Source organism: Chanodichthys erythropterus, chromosome 8 (assembly GCF_024489055.1).
Source record: "Chanodichthys erythropterus isolate Z2021 chromosome 8, ASM2448905v1, whole genome shotgun sequence".
Taxonomy (NCBI): Eukaryota; Metazoa; Chordata; class Actinopteri; order Cypriniformes; family Xenocyprididae; genus Chanodichthys; species Chanodichthys erythropterus.
The window spans coordinates 13,077,379-13,099,610 of NC_090228.1; the positions used below are offsets into that span (position 1 = coordinate 13,077,379).

At 37.9% G+C, this 22,232-nt stretch overlaps 1 protein-coding gene across 1 annotated transcript in view; it reads right to left on the minus strand.

Moving 5' to 3' along the window:
* plxna4 (plexin A4) overlaps positions 1 to 22,232 on the minus strand; it is a 194,555-nt gene that overhangs the window by 63,892 nt on the left and 108,431 nt on the right. The window contains exons 4-5 of the mRNA XM_067391024.1: positions 16,402 to 16,502; positions 466 to 589 (exon numbers count right to left, since the gene is read on the minus strand). Of these exons, the coding sequence (XP_067247125.1) occupies positions 466 to 589; positions 16,402 to 16,502 (225 nt within the window). The remainder of the gene's footprint in view (positions 1 to 465; positions 590 to 16,401; positions 16,503 to 22,232) is intronic.

Genomic DNA, 22,232 nt, shown 5'->3' on the forward strand with positions numbered 1-22,232 from the left:
TGTAAACATCTTTTTCAGAATAATGGTTTAACCGGAATATGGATATTAATCAGAAAATATGCATATAACCAGTCAATGCTAGATCTCATAAGGTACAAATAACAACACCCAGAAACACACAACTAATAAGCTTTCTGTTGTGTGTGATTAGATCTACACGTCACTGAAATAACATGGCACGTGTGATACAGTCAAACTGCATGACGTGTCTTCATAAACCCATCAGTGCAACAGGCAGATCCATAAAGGCTGAACTTAAGACCATGATCACATTAATGATGGAGCCAGAAAAGCAATGGGCTCCATAACTGAATTAGTGAAGGCTAATGTCAATATGTCCACCATTTGGCTTTATCCTCAGAAAGACTTAAATGAGGTTTAGTATTTCCTCAGTATTCCTTAAGGATATTTTACAGTGTGATTACACAGAATGAACTAAGGTGAAAATTGATAATTAGTGCTCACCATGACGCTGTACTGGGACACGGAGATGTTGTTGGGATGAACGCTGAGTCTCACACACTGCTTTATGTCAGAGGCGAAACGGCGAGGCTCGGATGACCGCTCACACTTTTCCTTCCTGGTGCACCTGCAAAACAAAGACAAAAAGAAATACGTGAGCACCTGAGGAGAGGAGAAAGACAGTATGTGAAAGGAAGACAAAGCATTTGATAGAATGGGGGAAAATAAAAACAGCTGCACAAATGCATCCGACCATCTCCCATCTGTAACCAGCACAGCATGAAGGAAATAGAACACAAGCTTGGTTACTAGTCCAAATCCATGCATTATATTTCTGTTTCATATTTCAGGAGAGAGGGAGGTGGGGCAGAGATAGAAAAAGACCAGTGGTTGTGGTGACTCTATCCTCTTTCTGCTCTCAACAGTACTAAAACAACAGCGACTCTATTTGTGGAAGCAGAGCAGGCCCAAAGGGGCGAGGGACAAGCCAGCTTTGTGTTCTACCCTTAATGAAGCGTATTCATCGCTCCCGGGTTCTGCAGGTGGGGAGAATCAGAGCTCAGAGACTCCCCCCTCCCCCTTTAGATCCAAACACCATCCACTCTGATCCGTTCACAACACTGGGTCACAGAGCCGATGAGGAGACCACCCTTACACTGTGACATCTAATCCAGACACATCAGATTACAGACACAAGGTTAAGCACGTTTAAGACTGTTTTACACTTGCGATTTTTAGTTGTGACTGCTTGACTGATTTCAAGTGGTGGACAACACCATTTCTTAAATATTGTCCTGGACCCTGTGACCCTGTGATCATTGAAAACCATCATTAATATATATATATATATATATATATATATATATATATATATATATATATATATATATATATATATATATATATATATATATATATATATATATGTATGTGTGTATATATATATATATATATATATATATATATATATATATATATAATGTATGTGTGTATATATATATATATATATATATATATATATATATATATATATAATGTATGTGTGTGTATATATATATATATATATGTGTGTGTGTATATATATGTGTGTATATATATATATATATATATATATATATATATATATATATATATATATATATATATGTGTGTGTGTATATATATGTATGTGTGTATATATATATATATATATATATATATATATATATATATATATGTGTGTGTGTATATATATGTATGTGTGTATATATATATATATATATATATATATATATATATATATATATACACATTTATCAGATATAATCACATATGAAAGTGCACTACCGAGTTTACCAAAATTACTAAAAATTATTTTCTATATAAAAGTAAAAACAAATGTCCTAATAATTAGCCATTAAACTGAATGAAATATATTACTTAAAAATACATAATCATTAAAAAGTGTTTTTATTTAAATTTTGATTATATTCCATTCTTATAATCCAGTCAGTCCCTGACATGGCCTACTTAATCATAAATAAGATGTATGAAAATGTGCTATTAAGTCTTACATTTAAACATTTCAAAGTTTTACCTATTTGTATAGTACAAGACTGGGTAATATAGCCTGCTCTGTCTGGGTTTTTAGCCTGTCATTCCCCTGACTAATCCAGATTGGCTTTATTCAAATCTGTGAAGCAATTAACTACGAATCAGCACAGAGTCCTTATAAGAGGGAAAGAAGTTTATAACGGATGACAGTTGTGACAGGGTTTTCCAGTGTAGAAAAGAAGGGGGGAGAGAGAGAGGGAGGGAGGACAGTGAATGAATTGAAAAGTTAAGAAGCCTAACGTGGCGAACTCGGAGAACAGAATAGGAATAATCTGCTGGTGAATGAAAGAGGAAAGGAAAGAGATTTAAATTGCAACAATCATCCTCTTTCTCTGTGCCTCTGTGCTAAGCAGGTCTAAGATGCATTTAATCAGAATGGCCTCCTTTGTATCTCCAATCACGCAGCCTGAATCCCTTTCTGCCGCTGATTTAATAAGCATGCTGTGTACAACGTGTTCAAACACACACACGCACACACTTACGTTATGTGGAATATATGGGTGGTGAAACATTGAACTCTGAAACGAGAGTGAGTGTGTAGCATTCTCAGAGCACTGCTGGGAGAGACAAACTGCTTGTGTGTGTCTCTGGATGATTTGGTGAGGCTGTGCATCCTGCAGTTATACACACTTGTCAAAGGCCTTTAATAAAACATCACACAGTCACATCTAACAAGTCTCACAAGCCTCTCTCGGTCTGCACCCAAAGTACGCAGGCAGCGAAGCCTGTTTAAACACGGGCATTGTCCTTTCTCACCAATAGGGGGCGTATGAGGGTTGTCTGTTTATAATTTTCGAGATTACAGGGGCTTTGACATGTTGTGGCTGAAACAAGTCAGCACTGCTTATAAGAACGGGGATATTTCTTATTTAAAAGGGTTATAAACGAGATGCCTGCCTATGGCCTGAGAGCACTGTAAAAACATTTATGAGCCTTCGTTTATGAGCTTCTGTGATACAGGCCTGGAGACAAGAGCAGTATGAATAGCAGTATGTTTGTGTATTTCATTTCTTAAATAAATGAAACATTTTCTGGTTAAATAAGAATTACCCTATTTACTTTCTTAATCCACATTTCTGTTCATGTAGTAAACAATATATTACTTCAATATATTACTTCAAAAAGGGGGGGGGGGGTAATTTTGACATTGTCATCCTGGAATATGGCCATGATACATCTTCCTACATGGTTGTTTAAGAAATTAAAAGCTACACACTCCATCAATTAGGGTTAGAAGAACTGTTGCCAAACATATAACATGCTAGAAACATAATGATCCAATCATAGACTTTTAAGCATTTGCCTATTTAAATCCAAACAGGATTTTTTTGGCCAGGCAGTGTGTTATGTTGTTATGTTTTATTGTATCTAATAAATTGGTGATCCCCTTGATATGTCATCCTGCGCACACCTGTCAACACGCGGCAGGTTTGTTTTAATACCTTATCATTAGTAAAGTAAACTGCTCTATTAAAAAACTAAGGAGTAATTTGTTTCCCTCGTTATGTAAATGCTGCCTGAACATGGAGAAATGCAGTACTTTGATGAATAATGAACAGGAAATGAAATCGCATCAAAGCGATCAGACAGACAGGAGAGCAGAAGTGGGCATGCAAAACACTAAGGACGGCCTCCTGTCATCTTGCCTGCCCTCTCTCTTCCTGTTCCCCTTGTGACCCTCCGTTCACTCTGCTCTCTAACACACTGACCTAAATACCATTACATCACCCATGCCAGCAGAGGAGGGAAATAAACAAATAAATTAACGCACATCAATAAATGAATAAAAACATGCAATTAAATTGCCAGCTCTGCATTTTGATTGAGGGAAAAAGATTTAGTAAGCTTGCAACGCCATCCCTCACCATCAAACCCACAGACAGAGAGGGAGACAGACTACTACAGATGTCTTTAGAAGAAAGCAGCTAACAGAGTCAGCCAGAAGCAGCTAAATTAACAAGTTCTGTTAAAATAATAAATCCCTCAAGGAGTTTTATTCAACATGCTCTGCAACTAAAACTGTTAATTTACCGTAAGAATGAGTTTGGGCTCAGAGTGGAAAATAGTACCAACCTCTTTTTGCCAAGACATATGTATAATAAGCATGAGGAAGTACATTTCTCATGTGTGACTGATGACAGTGGAGTTAAAGTTTGTGTACTCCAAAGGTCTGACCAGCAGCGTGAAGCAAAGAGAACTCTAATATTGGAGAAGAACTAGTATTAGCATAAGAAAGAGACAGTCTAGGCTCAGAAAATCAAACTAACATATTGCTTTTACAAGTAATAGAGTAAACAGTATATGTACAGTAAATTGAAATGCAATGAATGGGATAGTCCAGAAGAAAATACTAGAACACAGCATGGAACAATATCCCATGATGCAACTTACTTGATTCGACCTTCTAATTTAAATGTGAAAAATAAACCGAAAGTAATAGTTACAATATCTATACAATAAAATTAAATTATAATTAAATAATTTATTTATGATATGATAATTGGATGTCACTCACTGAATTAACCATGCTTAACTTCAAGTTTAAAAAAACATGTATAGGAAAACAGGATTTGATCTGTGCTGAACAAATCGAAGCTTGATCTTATTCCAGCCTGAAAATGAGCATAGAGATGCAGATTTCATATGCATAATATATTGGCCTGTATTTATAATTTCTCAGTTTGTGATAACAGCTCTGAATATTAGGTCTAAAATATTAATCATGCCAGACATTTGAAAATATATATATCACAGCAAGATGATGTCACGTTAAAGTTACAGTATATGCATTTAAAATATGGACTAATTAACATTTATTTCAAGAAAAAGAGAGTAAAAGGAAAAATAAAGAGAAATGTAAGAGCAAGTATGTTGACTCAGTTTATTTCAATAGTTTGTCATTAGAATGTTGCTAAGCTAAAAACTCAATACTCTAAATAAGCAAAAAACTACTTTTTAGTATTGAATAAAATATGAGTTATAATTGCATTTCTCTCATCTCATCCAACACCTCATATTTTGTTTTTTACTGAAAATGCTGTAGGGCATTCTGGGATTGCCGTCTTTGAATTTTCCCCAAAATTACTGTAGATATCTTAGGAAACAGCATAATCAAGATCCTACCTTTTACAATATCCTTAGAATTGAGAAATCTAAGAAATCCTTCGAATTGGTGTTAAATGCTACCCATGTAAGCAGATTACTTGACAGTTTTGAAAAAAAAAAAATACAGTGAAACACCTACCATTCCTCAGCCAATTCTATTCCAAATGTCTCACTGAACTTCCATTATGCATGCAATAAAATCCACAGTACAAATCCACAGTCCTCTACTCTATTGCCAATTCATTCATTCATTCATTCAATGAGTTCCGTTGCAAGAAGACAGATATTTGAACTCTAGGTCATGTTCTACATCCCATAGTACAGTAACATATAAACATTATATATGGATGAGTCAATGCATATTTCAATATGCACTTAAATACACATTCATCCCGACGGTTATCAAGCCTCCCATTGGGACGCTTTCCCAATGGTTAAGGAATGAGGAAGGAGAAGAGGAAATTAAGTTGAACTATTGCCTAGTGGCCAGACATACAAACCCCATCCAAGTTGCACATATAAAGTACAGTAGAATCTGAGACACCTTTAAAATACAGAACGATACCAAGAGAGAAAGGGAGCAAGGGAGAGCACTGACAAAAGAAGGAGCAGCCACATTGACAAATGGCAGGTTTAAATTTAGAGTCAGTGCTATGAGCCAGACCCTGTGAGAGTGAGAGAAGAGCAAGTCGGTCACCATCATTATGGAGAGAGCAAAGAAGAGGGATGGAAGGAAAGAGGGAGGCATGAAGCAGAGAGAAGGATGGAGGGGAGAAGACAGAAAGAGGAAGAGACTCGTGGAGAGTCATTATCCAGCCCAGTGGCTCTGACCCGATTATTCCCAGCAGAGACCTTGGGGCCACTGCCCCCCACTGGGCCACAAACCTCAGCTGAGTGGAAAATTAGTGTGGAGCACCCCGGGAACGACCCCAACACACCGAGGCATACTGAGACACACAAACACATGCTTGCAAAAAAAAAAAAAAAAAAACCCACACAGGCTGCAGCAGTCACTTTGCACCATTTCTTATATATATATATATATATATATATATATATATATATATATATATATATATATATATATATATATATATATATATATATATATGTTTTACTGTATATTACAGCATTATAATGCTCATTTTGGTAACACAGTGAATTAAATATTTTGAAAGGCACTCTACCTCATGATTTTTTTATGTGGAACTTGATGACTGCAAACCAAAAGATAACATTATTCATGACAAATGAATAAGTCTGTCAGCAGTTCAAAAATGATTACATAATTCACATTATGTAACAACTCAGTTAAAAACAAAAGAATCAAAACTGATGTAAGAGCCAATTCAATGTGCCTTTTGTATGTTGTAAGATTCATATGATTTGATATGACTGATGGTTATATAAATTCTAATATTATACATTTCATTTTTTCTGATATGTGTGGTCTTCCAATGTGTGGTCAAAAATATAATGGAAGTCAATGGGAACTGAAAATGTTGTAAATAAATGATAACTGAATATTTTCATTTTTGGGTGGACTATCCCTTTAATGGGTGTTTGGAAGTATAGGCACCCCTGGGAAGGATTGAGGTAGATAAGGTACTTTTGCCCAACCCTACTGACCACAACACCAAATCTGTCTAAAAGCAGCATGGCCTCAGAATCTGAGTTGTATTTCTAAACATTTTCATTTGACTAGAATCCATCCGACTCCAGACTACGGCACAGCTGGAGAGACACATTACCCATCAAAGTCACACACACCCACACAATACCCACAATTCATCTCAATGCCATAAAAGCGTCAAGTTTTCCGTGACGCAGCAGCGCTCGCCTCAAAACTCGCATGCAATTTCGGGAGCTGTCAAAAACACCTCAGACCTGCTCCTTCATCTCATCTTCCTGCTGTCCCTGTTCCTCCTGGGCCAGGGGACCCATTTTACCCTGCTAATATTAAACAGATTATCTGTCTTCTCCAACACCACATCCCCTACAGATCTGATCAAACATTGCACGTATTAACACCCGGCTGTCATGATATAGCTCAGAGGAACGTTTACAACACTTTTTTTTAATCTCTTAACATTTAGATTGAGCAGACAAATCTTTTTCCTTTCAGCTGCAGGGGTCAACTAAGTTTTCAGCAGAAAGAAATACGCACGTGAGAACAGGGAATGCCCGAAAAGACAAAGGCAGAGTGGATGTGAGGACAATTAGACTCTTTGTCTTCAAATTTATACAAAGCATTTTAAAGAGGTCACACTCAGTAAGACTCCACCTAAGAAAGGAGAGTAACTTGAGAGTGTGTGTGTGCTATAGATAGAGCATCTGTCCTCTATCACAAAGGGCAAACAAGCAGGTCTTCTGCCACCTGAGAGAATGACCCAACAGGTCCCCGCGTGCCCAGAGGAAAAATCAATGTGCCGCTCAAATTAGACAGAACAATCTGATCTGGTCGAACATTTATGAAAATTTTTTGCTTCTGTGCCAATGCAAGGTGAATGGCAATTTCAAAAAGTTTGTGAACTGGCATATCACATTTCTGGAGCTATTTGGAAAAGAGTCTGTGTAACTGTGAAACACGCATGACATTTGAAACCTGTGTAAAATTAGGCTACGACAAACACAGGACTGTCTGTCTTTTTGTATCCTATACTGTGCTGGTTCCAAACTGTACAGCTGCTGCGGTGAACACAATGTTCTTACCATAAATCACTCTATCTATTCCCACACCATTATAGACCATTCAAATGAGTGGAAAATCATGAAAGGCAAATCTCTCAAGATAAATTTAGAAGCACATTCTAACAGAAGATTTTTAGTTGCTGTATCACACTGTGACAAGAACTTTTTAAAGGAGCCCAGAATGGATGTAAAACTCAAATATTTTTGAACATTAGTGATTTGCATAATGAATCAGTTTTGGGAAGTAACTAGCTAAAAGTAGCGATGCTGCTGACTTAACACACATTTCCAGTAGCTTGGATGTTATTTAAAATAATCAGTTTTTCCAGTATGTAGCAGTGTAGGATACTTAAATATGCTCTATTTATTTAAGTGATATAATTAGAATGCTTCATTTAAATAATAAAAAAAAGTAACACTTTACTTTAGTGTCTTTGTTACATGTACTTACTGTAACAATAACAGTAAATTATGCATAATTACATGTAGCTAACCCTAAACTAAACCCTAATCCTAGCCCTATAGTAAGTACATGTTGTTAATTAATATTATTCTGCACTTATTTATTACACTGTAACAAGGACAACTTAAAATAAAGTTGTTTTTTATTTTATCTTCAGAATTTCTTTTCGTTTCCAGGGAAGAAGTACAGTAATGTGGTTTGTAATGACATGACGTTTGATAGATAATGACAGAATTTTCATTTTTGCTTTACTTTCTTTAAACTTCCTCCACATCTAGTTCCTGTCTTTTCAATCACTGCCTGTGCGCTCTCTCACTTTCTCTCTCAGGTGTGTCTGTCTCCATGTCTAGTTCACGCTCTGTCACACCAGGACAGGCCACCCCTCTTGCTGTCTTCAACCCTTCTCCCCATTGCATTCTCTCTCTCTCTCTGTCTCCTGCTTTTTCTCTGGTGACAGCAAGGTGACAGTGAGGGATAGGTTGAGTCGTGTAGGACTGCCTGCTTTCCGAGAGATCTCACTGACAGTCGTGAGGCTGTCTGTAGTTCTGTCCTGATGCTTCCGTCACTTTTGGAGCATGTTCCTTTCTCTCAGCCAGCCGCAAACTCCTCCCAGTCTCTTCAGGAACTCAACACCAGGGGCGACAGGGCCGGTCCTGCTCCCCTGGGGAGACGCCATTCTCTGCAGGGGGGGCTGTGTGCGTGTTTTGGGTCCAAAACAACACAGTACTGACTTGATGTTTTCAATTCTTTCAATACAATCCCAGGTGGAATGCACTAAGAATAAATTGTGCCTCTTGATAGTAACATTTATCTGCATGCGCCGTCTACATCACTTTAGAAAATACCACATGTAAAAGTGCCGTAACTACTAGTGTGTCATTTTTTGAAACAAATAGCCCAGCGCTGAAAAAATCTCTTATGTTCCAGGTCAATTAGACCCACAACACATTTTGAGTTGGAAATACTGATTAACCCTAGAACAGGTGTGCCCAGTCCTGTTCTTGGAGATCCACCTTCCTGCAAAGTTCAGCTCCAACCCTGATCAAACACAACTGAACCAGCTAATTAAGATCTTCAGGAGCACTTGATAATTACAGACAGGTGTATTTGATCAGGGTTGGATCTGAACTCCGCAGGTAGGTGGATCTCCACAAGGGCCAGGTTTGGGCACCCCTGACCTATATGTTTTTCTTGATATTGTGTGACTACAACTCATTTAGCGTCATGAACATATCTGCAAAGTTTCAACATTATGAGGTGTTGTGGAACGTGGGTATTCAAAAAGAGTTTCAGCATCACGCCAGAGTTAAAGAATTTCACCACACCATCTTTTCCTGTGACAGACTTCTCTACAGACAATATCACAGTCCTCAGAAAAACAATGATAGCTTCTTCTCATCTCACATTAGAGCAGAAAGATGGGGAAGGCCCCACTGGGGAAAGGCTCTTCTAGTGGCATAAACAAAGCCTTAGCATTCAACAAACAGACACACATATACAGCGGATCAAAGAGAACTGAGATAAAACTTCTCCCAGCGCAGCCACATAAACAAGTTCTGGACGAGAAGGTAAAACTTCAGAACTGACCCTGGCTTATGGGAGAACAAGAGCATAAGGTATGCACATGAGTTCAGATGTTAGGGAGAATTTATTAATGCTGACCAATTACATACCAAACTTGACAGAACCCTAAGCTGCAGCTAAAAAATCTAAAATACAAAAAAGTACAATAAATAATACACTAGTCACCTGTGGTTTGACCCAGGACAACATGACCATTACAGTTTTAAACAATAATCTTGTCTCTCATAAAGCCATAGTAACAGGCTGTCAAAGATACTGTTGGATAGACACATTGATATTCTTCATTTGCCCCAAAATAATATCCACCTCATACCAATCCTAATAAAGATGCATAAAGATATTATAATGGAGTGTGAATTTGCATCTTTGTCAATCTGCTGTAATCTCTGCCTGTCAGGTTTTTTTTTCGGAAAGAGAGACAGAAATCTGACAGCCTTATTTTCTCTGTCTTAATTATGATTTACAGCCTATCCATCTCCACGCCATTCCAAACCATCACAATCGCTGCTCATTTACACCCCATGCAAAATGACTGCCTGCGAAACATTCTGGCAATGTTTCCACGACATTTGTAAAGCAGTCAGGGGAGTTATTCATTGCAGCCCTCGGGAACTAGTGTGATTGTCAAGAACGGATGTAATGTTGTTAAATTGTGGTGAAAACATTTTCCACTCAATCTGGGATTATATAATTAAATAAATACTAGACTTTACAGGTCGACTGAATGCAAATGTCCTCCATTCACAAAATACTAGGCTGATTATAATGGCAGTCTTTTGAAATGTCTCTTTTGAAATAAACTGAATGTTTATTTTGTATTTTTTCACTGTTTTATTTACAGTATAAACAAAATAAATAGTGCAGAAATGCACAAATTCTGGGATAGTCTGGGATAGATAACAATTTTTATTAGTCTTTTTCACATTAAAAAAAGCCACCCTCTTCTATCATAAACATGAACAAATCCTCTCCAAGTCAAAGAGGCAGAGAGGGATCAGATGGATAAAAATGAAAGCTTAACAAGTAAACAAACCGCTTCATAAATTACACATCTGAACATTAAAACTTCGGGGGCGCCCTCCCCCTCTCCCAGAGTTATTGATTTTTGCCTCTCTGGTCCTGTTTTCCAAGACTAACAGACTCTTCTGGAGATCTTTTGGGTAAACAGGAGTCTGAAGCAGGCGGCTTTGCTCCTCTGTTGACAGCGAGAGGGGAGGTTATCTGAAGGTTGATTGGGAACAACAAACTTGCAGAGAGGCTCTTAAACTAAGCAGCATCTCACAGATATTTGTCTGTTCTTTCCTGCTATTCAATCAGACAGTCTCAAAGCTGTAAAATATATGTTAAAGGTGTTGCTGTTGCCTAAGGGTTGTTTTACACCTTTTACATTTACATAAAAGGTGCACTGAGGCTTCAGCACAGGCCATTTTGTAATCAAGACTTCAGATTTCTTTCTTTCTCACCTTTTTGGCACACCCCTTCTGTTTAAACTTTCAAGAAATCACCAGGACCAGTAGAAGGTCTGTAGAAAAAAAACATCTCAAAGGTCTGAGGGGTTGTGTAGTGATTCTGTCTACAAACTGAAGGTCAGAGCTAATGCATTGTTAATTTAGTGTCACACAATCTCCCCAAGTGGTTTATACACACATATACACCCTCTCAAATGGACCCCCTGACCCTTAACCCCTCTGCTCCATTTTCTCTATGATCAATAGTAGTGTGGGTCGAGCAAATAAGCCCAGCCATCCATCCATCCCTTCAGTGTGTTGTTTTCCTTCTCTCTCTGGTGATTGTGTGGAATTCTGTTGACTTTTGCATCTCTCTGGAGGACTGGAGTGATCCGTCTCATCACAGATCTCTGCTCTCCAGTAGTCTAGATTACTATATTTATGCTCTGCTGGCCAACATATTGACCTCACTTAACACAAAACAGCCCTCTGTTGCTTTGTGTCATTAGACTATTTTATACTATCTGACGTGTTAGAACAGTCATGAGAGATACATAGACAGGAGAGAGAGCTAACGATTTCCTTGAGGGATTTGAACAAACCTCTAACCCTAGTGTTAAACTGACACCCCAGTGGTTTTGCTACAGACATGTATGATACCTCAAATCTCCTGTTTCTAAGCAAACTTACTTAGATTTGGTGCTTGATGACTATTCATGTTAGATTGTAGGGTTTTTTTCTTCCTTTTTTCATTTGATGTGGCAAAACCACACAAAAACTTAAGTTTCTCTTTTCTATAAATAGCCAGATATTCCTCTCATTTTCCTCTCTTGAAATCCATGGGTAACTATGGTAACTGGGATTTTCTCCACAGAGGAAGAGTAACTGTATGAGTTAGCAGAGGCAGAGCTACAGTCTACTAAGATGAGCAAAATTAGCCAATTATCATTAATTTCCAGTCCTCATTGAAAACATTTTAAAATAATTCTTAGCTTTTACTTGGTTAATTCATCATCAATTGCTATGCCTTCCCTGATATGTCTTGTACTTTAAAAGTACATTTTTAATCTCAAATCAGGTAGAAATAGTTCCTTAACATGAAAACTGCACCTTTCACTCTTTACAATGTTTGTTTGATTTTTAACATCTTGGTAATTAGAAAAACATTTATGGTAATTAGAGATGGTAATATTTTCACTTATTTTCCAGTTCCTTGCATGAACTTTAAACATCAAACAACTCACAAAAGTACTTTATTTATCAAGTTGAAGAACCAGTGACAGACAGACAGACCTGGATTGCCGTCTATCTGTAATGTGTGCATTCTCTCAAACTAAAATGAACAGGGTGACAGTGCAGTCTATCTGATATTTGTACATCTCTATTGATCTGTTTACGAAGACTTTCATCTCTCATTAAAAAAAAAACACAATACAATCACTGTATGACAGAGAATCTCTTTGTGTCATATCAGTGTTGAGATATGCTGCTTTAACCATCGTTACCCATGGAAAAGACAATTACAGGGAGTGCTGACAAGAGTCAAGCCTGGCATGAGAGAGCCTTCTCTGGGCAGGACTCGAGTTACAGGGACCCTGGTTAAGTATGTAGGGGAGGAGAGGATGGGAAAGGTAAACTCCAGGGCAATCAATCAGCCGGGGACCCAGGGAGGCCAGGTCGGATTGCCTGACTCCATCAGAGAGCGGTGCTGTTCACTTTCTCTGGGCATGAGGCCATGAGAAAAGAGAGGAGAGAGAGAGAGGAGAGAGTGTGCCATAAGAAAGTAATGAAAAACACAGAAGAGGCGAATGGGATGGTGATGCATAATGTGAAAAATGCAGTGAAAGACAAAGGAGTCCAAAATGAGAAGCGACACAGCCCTGAATGGAACCGAGGGCTGGCCTCTGCAGATGCAGCCATACATGTTGTGTTGCCAACCAACATAAAGACCTCCTGCAGGCTGGCCCTTCTACCACCTGAGGCTAAACAACAAACTGCTGCTGTTTTTATTAGCATTGTGTCCCATGTACACTTGACACTGTTTCTGCTGCCAGAGGATAGAGAGAAATGACAGAGTGAAGGAGAGAAAGAGCCAGCTTTCTCTAGCTGCACAGTTTTCAGTCACAAATGACCTCTTTCCCTCATGGACAATCACGGCCAGTTGATCAGCCTATATCTGCAGTGCGAATACAGGATGTTATCTGAAACCTGCCAAAGTGCCCTTCAGACACTGCAATGGACATATGTCATGCTCCATGACACTCTTTTTTAAAAATGACTAATTAAATAAATAATAATAAATACAAAAATGTAAAAATATACAATATACTTGCAACGCTGCATACCTGCATTCACTTGCACCTATTGGTCAGCCGTCTTACATGCATTTTTATATAAAAATACATAAATGATGTATTTAAAAAAATAATGTTCAAAATAAACTAATTGCTAAATAAAATAGCTAAACAAACAGCTAAAATTAATAAATGGCTAAATAAAGGGTTAAATACATGGCTATTAAATACAATCACTTGTATAAAAATACATAAATTATGTGATTTAAAATTTATGAACAAATAGCTTAAAATGTAAACAGCTAGAAAATGCTTAATGGATATATAAATTAATATAATGTTTTATATAAAAATTGATTTAATTATAATTATTAAAACAAATAAATTGCTAAATGGCTAAAAATGATAAATAATTTTAAAAATAAAATAAAATAAAATAAATAAAGTGCTAACATGTTCACTACAAAAAATTACAAAGTGGCTCAATTCACCTGTATTGAACATCAGCTGGATCAGTTGGTGTTCAGCAGCAAAGCTCAAGACAAACTATCAAACGTCTCGGAAGGAAATGATACATGCACAGGCCATTTGACCACCTGTCTCATTGTCCAGCACTAAGGCCACCCTCACCTTTACAAAAGCAAGAGGGAGCGAGAGAGAATGAGAGCGAGAGGGTGAGAGACAGATGAGTGTGAGATTTTAAGCATGCATGACCTTGGGCAGCCATGTGGCAAACGCCATGCCCATGGCCCCTGTTGCGTCTAGTGCACTCAAAAGCCCTGAGAGAGACAGAGAGCGATAGGCCCTGAATCTCTACATATCTCTTTACTCCCCCTCACTTTCCCTCTCTCTCTGCACTTAAGAGGGTAACGTTGCACTTGGTCTGAAACACTGCTAATGTCTTCCAGACCTTCTCTGGCCCTGTCGTTCCTTAGTGGCACGGGCGATGTGTGCATATGTGTGTAGAGTGTTTTAAGACCTAGAGGTTTTTGAATATGGAGCTGTGTGAAAGATTGAGATCGCCATACCACACGCAGACTACTGCACAGACACACACTCCTCTGGGGTCCTCAAAAGAGGACAAGAATCCAATTTTCAATTTACAGTGGAGTGGGAAATGTGGCTATCCCTTGAGAGCCTGAAGCATCCATCACCCTCACTTTTTACACAGTGTGTAGAAAGGTGGGCTGTGTATGAGTATGTGTGTTTATGTGTATCCATGTGTGTGCACGTGTCTGAGATCCATTAGTGGGAAAAGTATGAGGTGGTGAAAAGTTGTTTCCAAACTCCAAGGCCACACAGTTACTTGAATGTGACTTACTTGAATTACATGTATGTAACATATGTTTATGTAAAGTATATAAATAATTAACAAAAAAATGATCAATAATTATCAAACTGTTACATCTTGTCCTAATTAATTGCTTTAAATATTTTTATTGTAAAAATAGTTTTTAAATAAAATACTTTATAAATGTATTTTTTTTAATTGTTAACCCCTTCATTACATCTAGACTGTGTATAAAACAAATAAAGACTATCAAATCCTCTTAAATTGCTTTAGTTGTAAAGGCCTTTCTGTGATAATGTAGAAACTATTGAGGCGCTATTATACACCTGGTGCAATGCGACGCCAGGCACAACCCAAGTGTTTTTTGCTAGTTTCAACCCAACGCAGTTATCATTTTCACGTCCAGAGCCCACTTTTTTAAACAGCAAATGCACTCGCACCCATCTGTTCGCCCATGGCTGTTCTGGTCTGAAAACAAAGGTGTGTTCAGGTGCATTGTTGGCGTGTTGCTATTTTGAGGCAACTGAAAATGACTGTGTCACTGACTGACAAAAACCTGGTCTAAAGTCAATGGTGCAAATTTTTTTGTTTGTTTTTAAAGGGTGTGTTAGTAATATGCAATATAAGTGGGTGCACAACGTGCATACACTCTGCTTGTTACACACACAGGGCAGCAGCACACAAACATGCCAAATATTAAAAATAAAAGGATTACAATGTAAAAGATTATTAGTGTGTACATAAAGATAAAAATGCCTACATGTCATAATGGATAGTTGTTGCATGTATATGTATATGAAATTGTTTATTTGAAATTGCTAATTATTTGACCAATCGTGGCAATATACACATGCATTTGTCAGGTTGAAGGTGTCTATATTCCGCCATGTAAATAGCAATCCGCCTGGCTTTTAAAGGGAATGGGAGATGACACTGTGATTGGTCTATTGCACATTATGCCCAAAACAAACCCATGACTCATTAAGACTAGGTACAACCATGTTGGACCAAGCACATGGTGCGCTGACCATTTTTTCTGTCATTAAACTAGCAAAAGCAGATTCAGACATGCCCTAAGTGCACCTGCGCCATGTGATTCAGACCATGCGCTTAGATCGTTAAAATAGGGCACTTAATGCCACATGGCTCTTAAAGGGAGAGTCCACCCAAAAAAAAAAAAAGGACATTATTTATTCACCCTCATGTCGTTCTAAAACTCTATGTATTTCTTTCTTCTGTGGAACACACACACAAAAAAGGATATTTTGAAGATTGTTCCCATTAACTTCCATTGTTTTTTTTTTGTCCAAATAATCAGTCAATGGGAACCGAAACATTGGCTACCAACATTCTTCAAAATATCTTATGTTCCACAGAATATGGGTGGACTATCCCTTTCTATAATCCCCCGATCGTTTGTCTTAATTTAGGTGTGCAGGACAGAGTGTGGTGCAGGAGGGTTGTACTCACATGCTGTGGAGCACACACCAGCCACAGTGAGGATCTCCAGATCCCAGACACTCGTTACAGGACGAATACTGCTCACAGGCCTCCACTGGGACACGGGTCAGCTGGGGACAGACAAAGGGAGGTTAGGTTATGTGAAAAGTGAGAATTTGATTAATGTATGTCTCTCAAGTTGTTCACACTGACTACAACATTAAAAGTGGATAAGCTGAACTCAACTCAACTGTCTCATCGCAAATGTTCATACTGTCAAATGTCATTGAAAATGAACACCTTCTGGTCATTCATCGAAATGTGTGAATGGAATGACTTTTCCCAGGGTTTTAGTTCATGTGCATTAGAAAAAGAAAAAAAAGAAAAAAAAAAAACTGCTGAGATTTAAAAAAAGATTTTTTTAAATCCTTCATAAAACTGATAACAGCTTAAACTTTGACACAGAAAGCAGAAAGACTGTGAGGCAAAAAACACAAGAATCATTAGAACACACATGCACCCATTCGATAAACATGGCGTTTTGTCACACAGTGGGATAAGGATCTGCCAAGAGAGCTCATCCTGGGATGTCAACTCCAGCTAGAGCATCTTACCATTTACAGCCAATTAACACTTGAAAACTAGAGAGGCGCTGTGGCACCTATGGGAAACATACCGAATTGTGTCGAACCAAAAGTGAAATCTGCACTGAAATACACGTAGTACGTAAGAGCTGTGAAGGCGAGGACCCTCTTCCATTTCTGTCTCCATGGCTACGGCCTGGAGCCCTCAGCTTTCTTTTGCTTTGATTGATAACTTGTCACTGGTAGATGACTACTGTCAATCACAGCTTAGATGACAGCTGATAGGTCCAGAGCGGTCAGGCTGGGTAAATGACAGATGACATCATTTCTGGCCTCACCACAGTGCTGTTTTTATTTTATTTTTAAAAGAAATGGGCCTTTTTCCCCATTTCAATCAGCCTTGAGAGTGAGACTACGCTTTCAGATTGAGAAGATTTGACTACAACGTTTATAAGAGGTGAGTGATCAGTCACAGTGAATCATGGCTCATATTTAAGTTTATTGCTTTTATTCTGGTGTCAGCGTTTATCCATCAGCGTGTAGTTGTGTCTCTTGAAGTTCCGTCAAACTATCTCTCTTTCTAGAAAATTCTTACAGATATCTCAGCGCCATTTTTGTGAAATATTTTGGACACATGACACAAATGGGTTCAAAACAATGCAGAAAAACTAAATCAATACCGTCATGATGACTATTTGTGTGGTAAATGGTTTGCGAGGGGATGTAAGGTCATTTCAGTGTTCACAGGGCGATTTTGTCAATGTTTTCTCAAACTACCCAGGAGAAAATTTCAGACCGTATTATCTACTGCTTTTGACAAAAAAGCCTCTGATGTAATTGAATATTCCAACTGACATCTCAGAGTGTACAAGGAGAACAAATAATTTTGACCACTGCAAATTGCCGTGGGGCTACTATTGGCCATTAATGAGAATTTGGGTATTTGGCACAATGGAAATAAATTACATGAATAAAAGTGAATCGCCGCCCCACCACAGAGACTGGGAGCTTGGAAGAGAGAGAGAGAGAGAGAGAGAGAGAGAGAGAGTGAAAATCCTATTGGGCACAGTCGAAATGGGCAATTTTGGAAAAGTGTCATGTGACTGTGTATATATGGGGCAAACTTTTGGGGTTGTTAAACAACAAAACTCCCCTGTGAATTAAAGGGATAGTTCACCTAAAAATGAAAATGGTGTCAATTGCTCACACTCATATTTGTTCCAAATAAGACTTTAGTATAAATATTAAATCCGATCATCATATAAACTGATTGTGTCTCTTCAGAAGACTTGGATTATACGTTTACAGTGTCAGATGTTTTGGAAATGCCAAAGTATTGATGGAATGAACTTTCAATGGATGAAGAGAGATCTCTCTGGTTTCATTAAAAACTGACTTTATTTGTGTTTCGAAGATAAACAAAAATTGTACAGGTTTGGAACAACATTAGGGTAAATAATTGATGAAAGAATTTTCGTTTGTGGGAGAACCAATCCATTTAATTGGCAGCCAAATTTATGAGCCGAATGTAAACGTTCTCATTTATTGAAAATCTTTGTAGTAATTACATCACATTGTGTTCTTATGTTACAATAAAAGATTAACCTATTAATAAATGCTGTGTTAGTCCTTTTTATAGCCTACTAATTTCATAAGAAACAAGATGATGTGAAATCTTTCAATCGGCTCTGCTGTCTAAAAGCACATCGATTTTAACTGTATCTAATGTTGGCCTCTGATTTCTCCTTCCCAGAGGCTTTTGCGAGAACATTTTGACTGGGATTTACAGTAAATATCAGACACTTTTCCCAACAGAATGAGAGAAAGAAAATGCAGTCCTCTGAATGGCTTTAAAGGGATAGTTACATTTACAGCTATTAGAGAAAGATAAAGAGGATAAGATAAGAAAGCAGAGGGTGAAAAAGAGAGACCAGGAGGTTGCGAATGAAAGAGGGCATCCTTTGGAAGAGTGCTCCAGATGGCTCGATCTTGCTGCTGTGTTCTAAATCCAGGAGAAAAGTCATTTCTCTCTTGTCACGCACACATGATGCCTGTCAGCTGGTCTCGGTGCCGCCACAAAGCCCCCCGTCACTCTCCGGCTGCACACCTGAATTCTCTTCCTCCATTTCACAGCTATGAAGAGGTAAATTATCAGGCATTGTGATAGAGCATCCGCCTTAGCAAAGGGGGCCTGAGAGACCACAGGTTAGGCCTTAGTGAGCAGAGAGGGAGATTGATTCTCATTACCTTTAGAAAATGATAAGGGTTTAGGAGGTGCCAATGAAATTCTCCCCTCTGATATGACGGGTTTCCTTCCTATTTATGAAAGAGCTTGTTGCGCATGTCTGTCTAAATGCTCTGTATGTGTGTGGGGGGTGAAATCACAGATAGTGAAGGCAAGAGCTTTGACAAAGCATCAGATCTGTATGCACCAGGCACACATGATTGATACAAATCTCTGAAATTAATAAGAGAGCAACCCACAGATGAAATGTATAATCTCATGTGTGAGTATGGATGCGTGTGCGTGTTTATGCTTCCTTCATTCAGCTAAGGCATAAACCCCATCATCACATAATGTGAACAGCAATGCTATTTTTAGGGTAGAAGCAGAGCCATCTGTCTGCACACCTCTCTTTTAATAATAATACTTAATACGAGATTTCCACATTTTCTGAAGAATATGCGAGTGGTGGCTGCCAGTGCAAAACTAGCTGCCACAATGCTGATGTGTTTGGCAGGACACTGCAATGCTGATGCTAAGGTGTTCTGAGTGGTTTGTAAGGTGTTTCTAGGTTATTCTGGATCATTATTGGCCCAAATCAAGACTCCACTCCCAAGTCTCTATTATATTCACATCTCTAGATATTGCTCAAATCCCTAACCTTTCAGGTGAAGTGTGTACTTTTTGTGAAACACAAGCAACATCAACTGAATTGTAAAAATAATTACTGCTTTCAAACAGGTTTTCGAACACCCAATTTCAAATGGTGAAAGTATTATAGCATTTTTTTTAAGTGAGTATGCAAAATTGTTTTGATCCCCCTCTTACCCCATATTTTTTTGTTCTGTCTCAACTACATTATCACTGAAAGTGCAAAAGCTAAAATAACTACATTAGATTATTTTAGTATATCAACAATGGTTATCATCATCATCATTAGTAATAATAATAAATGACTCTTATTAAACAAGTTATGTTTAGTGAATCAAAAAACACAGTAGAAAAAGTCAGTCACAAACAAATGATTCATTTGAGCCAGTCCTTTAAATGAATCATGCTTAAAGACTCAAAATCATGTTTTAATTAAATAGCTGTTAAACTATATAGTTTGGAACCTGTTGATAATTCTTAAAAAAATATATATATATAATATATATTTAATATACAAATAAATATTTTGTAAAAACAAAAAAAAAAAAAAAGTCATATTTTGTAAAGTTCCCTATATAATTTACTGCATTTGCTGAGAATATGTAACCAAAACAGACAATATCAATATAATAGATATATCCAAATGGATCAGAATCAAATGAATTTGAATCTTTTTAAATTTGAAACTATTTAAATCAGATCAAAATCAAAATCAAATCAGGAAAATGTAATGAGTAATTTTTTCTTAGCAAGCACATACTTTAATATGATTAAAAAAAACTATCCTGTTAGCTGCAGTGAGTATGTCTATGAATAGCGCACTCCGCTGGTGTAGAGTGGATGTGCGCTCTCCGCCGTACCAAATACATGACTGTGAATTCTGCATTTCGTCTCCGTGGCCTACAACGGAGCGCGCTTTAACACACTCCCCACGGCGATAGAGAGAGATGGAGACAACAGGAGGAGGAAGAAGACAAATGTGTCCAGAAAGAGGACTTCCCGCTGCCCTCCCGAGCTGGAAAAGGAGTGGCGGCGACTGAGGAATCTCATTATGTCGTAAATCCTTTAGATTATTAGTCATTTATCTGAGAGCTCTGTAAGAGGATTGAGACCAGCAGATAATGAGGCAAACTGACAAATGACTGCCCAACAGATTAATGTATCTTTTAACATCTCTCGCTCGGTTCCAAACAGAATCAGCATTTTAAGGCATCATACATTGGCTCACTATAAACGCTTCTAAAGGCGAGTCTGTGTGAGTATGCATGTAAATTAAGATATATAAGAGCTTTCACAATAGTTGTGACACTCCACCTGAGTGTTTTCTGCTTGTCTATAGATTGACACTCTGCATGTCAAATTAAAGGCAGGCTCCTCATCACCTGTTTTGTAATACCTGGTCATCAAACCTACTTTAAATCACCCTACTAACCTAATCAAGCAAAGTCCTCTTCCATTTCTCTCTCCTCATGAAATCCGCTGGTAAATCCCACAGACCTGACTGACTGGCAGAGTTTCTCAGTCGTCGTGGAGCTGAGCTGTGGTTTATTATGGAGTCTAATCCACTGGGCTCATCTGTAGCTCAACGTTCCTCTGCTGGCATTAACAAACTTCCTCTGACTCACTGAGAGTCATTACTTGCACTTCTTTTGTACATCCATGAAAGTTCAAGGCAGACTGATGCTGAACTAACATGAAAGGTGACAGAAAATTTCAAAACCAAGTGAGCTGACTATAGCATTTATGGGTATGTTTAAGGTATGTTTTTAAAAATAAAATAAAATAAATAAATAAACTGAAATGGCTATGCTGGACACCAGATTTGAGAAATGGCATATACAAGACTACGTACATTTAGTTGTGGATCAGTTTTACTGTCTTAATGAAAATATACAATTGAAGATAGTTAGGAGATGTGCGTGTGCAAGACAGTTGCCCTTATCAGCGGCATAATGTCGTGTTTGCAAGAACTGATGAGTCACAGAATCAACAGGCTTCAGGGAAGAAGCAACATTGTTGTCCTGTGAAAGAACAATATCCATGCCATACAACACACTAAGCTTGACCCAGCCAATTACCTGCTGATCAAACATTAGCTAAGCTTCAGCCAATCACAGGGAAGCTCTATTATTGCTAGAGATAAGAGAGAATAAAATAAAATAAAAGAATAAAATAAAATGTCACAAACACAAATACTGCAGCTAACACTAACATAAGTACGCTCATATTCAAATGAAATCTTTCCTCAGGCACACACTAACACAAGCACACACACAAAGACACAAGCACACGTATCCCTCTCTTTCCCTATTTGCCCATTTTTGGATGTTTAACCACCAGTGAAGCAGAAGACAGATGACAACATCTCATCATAACTGATTTATGAAACGAATCCATCAACG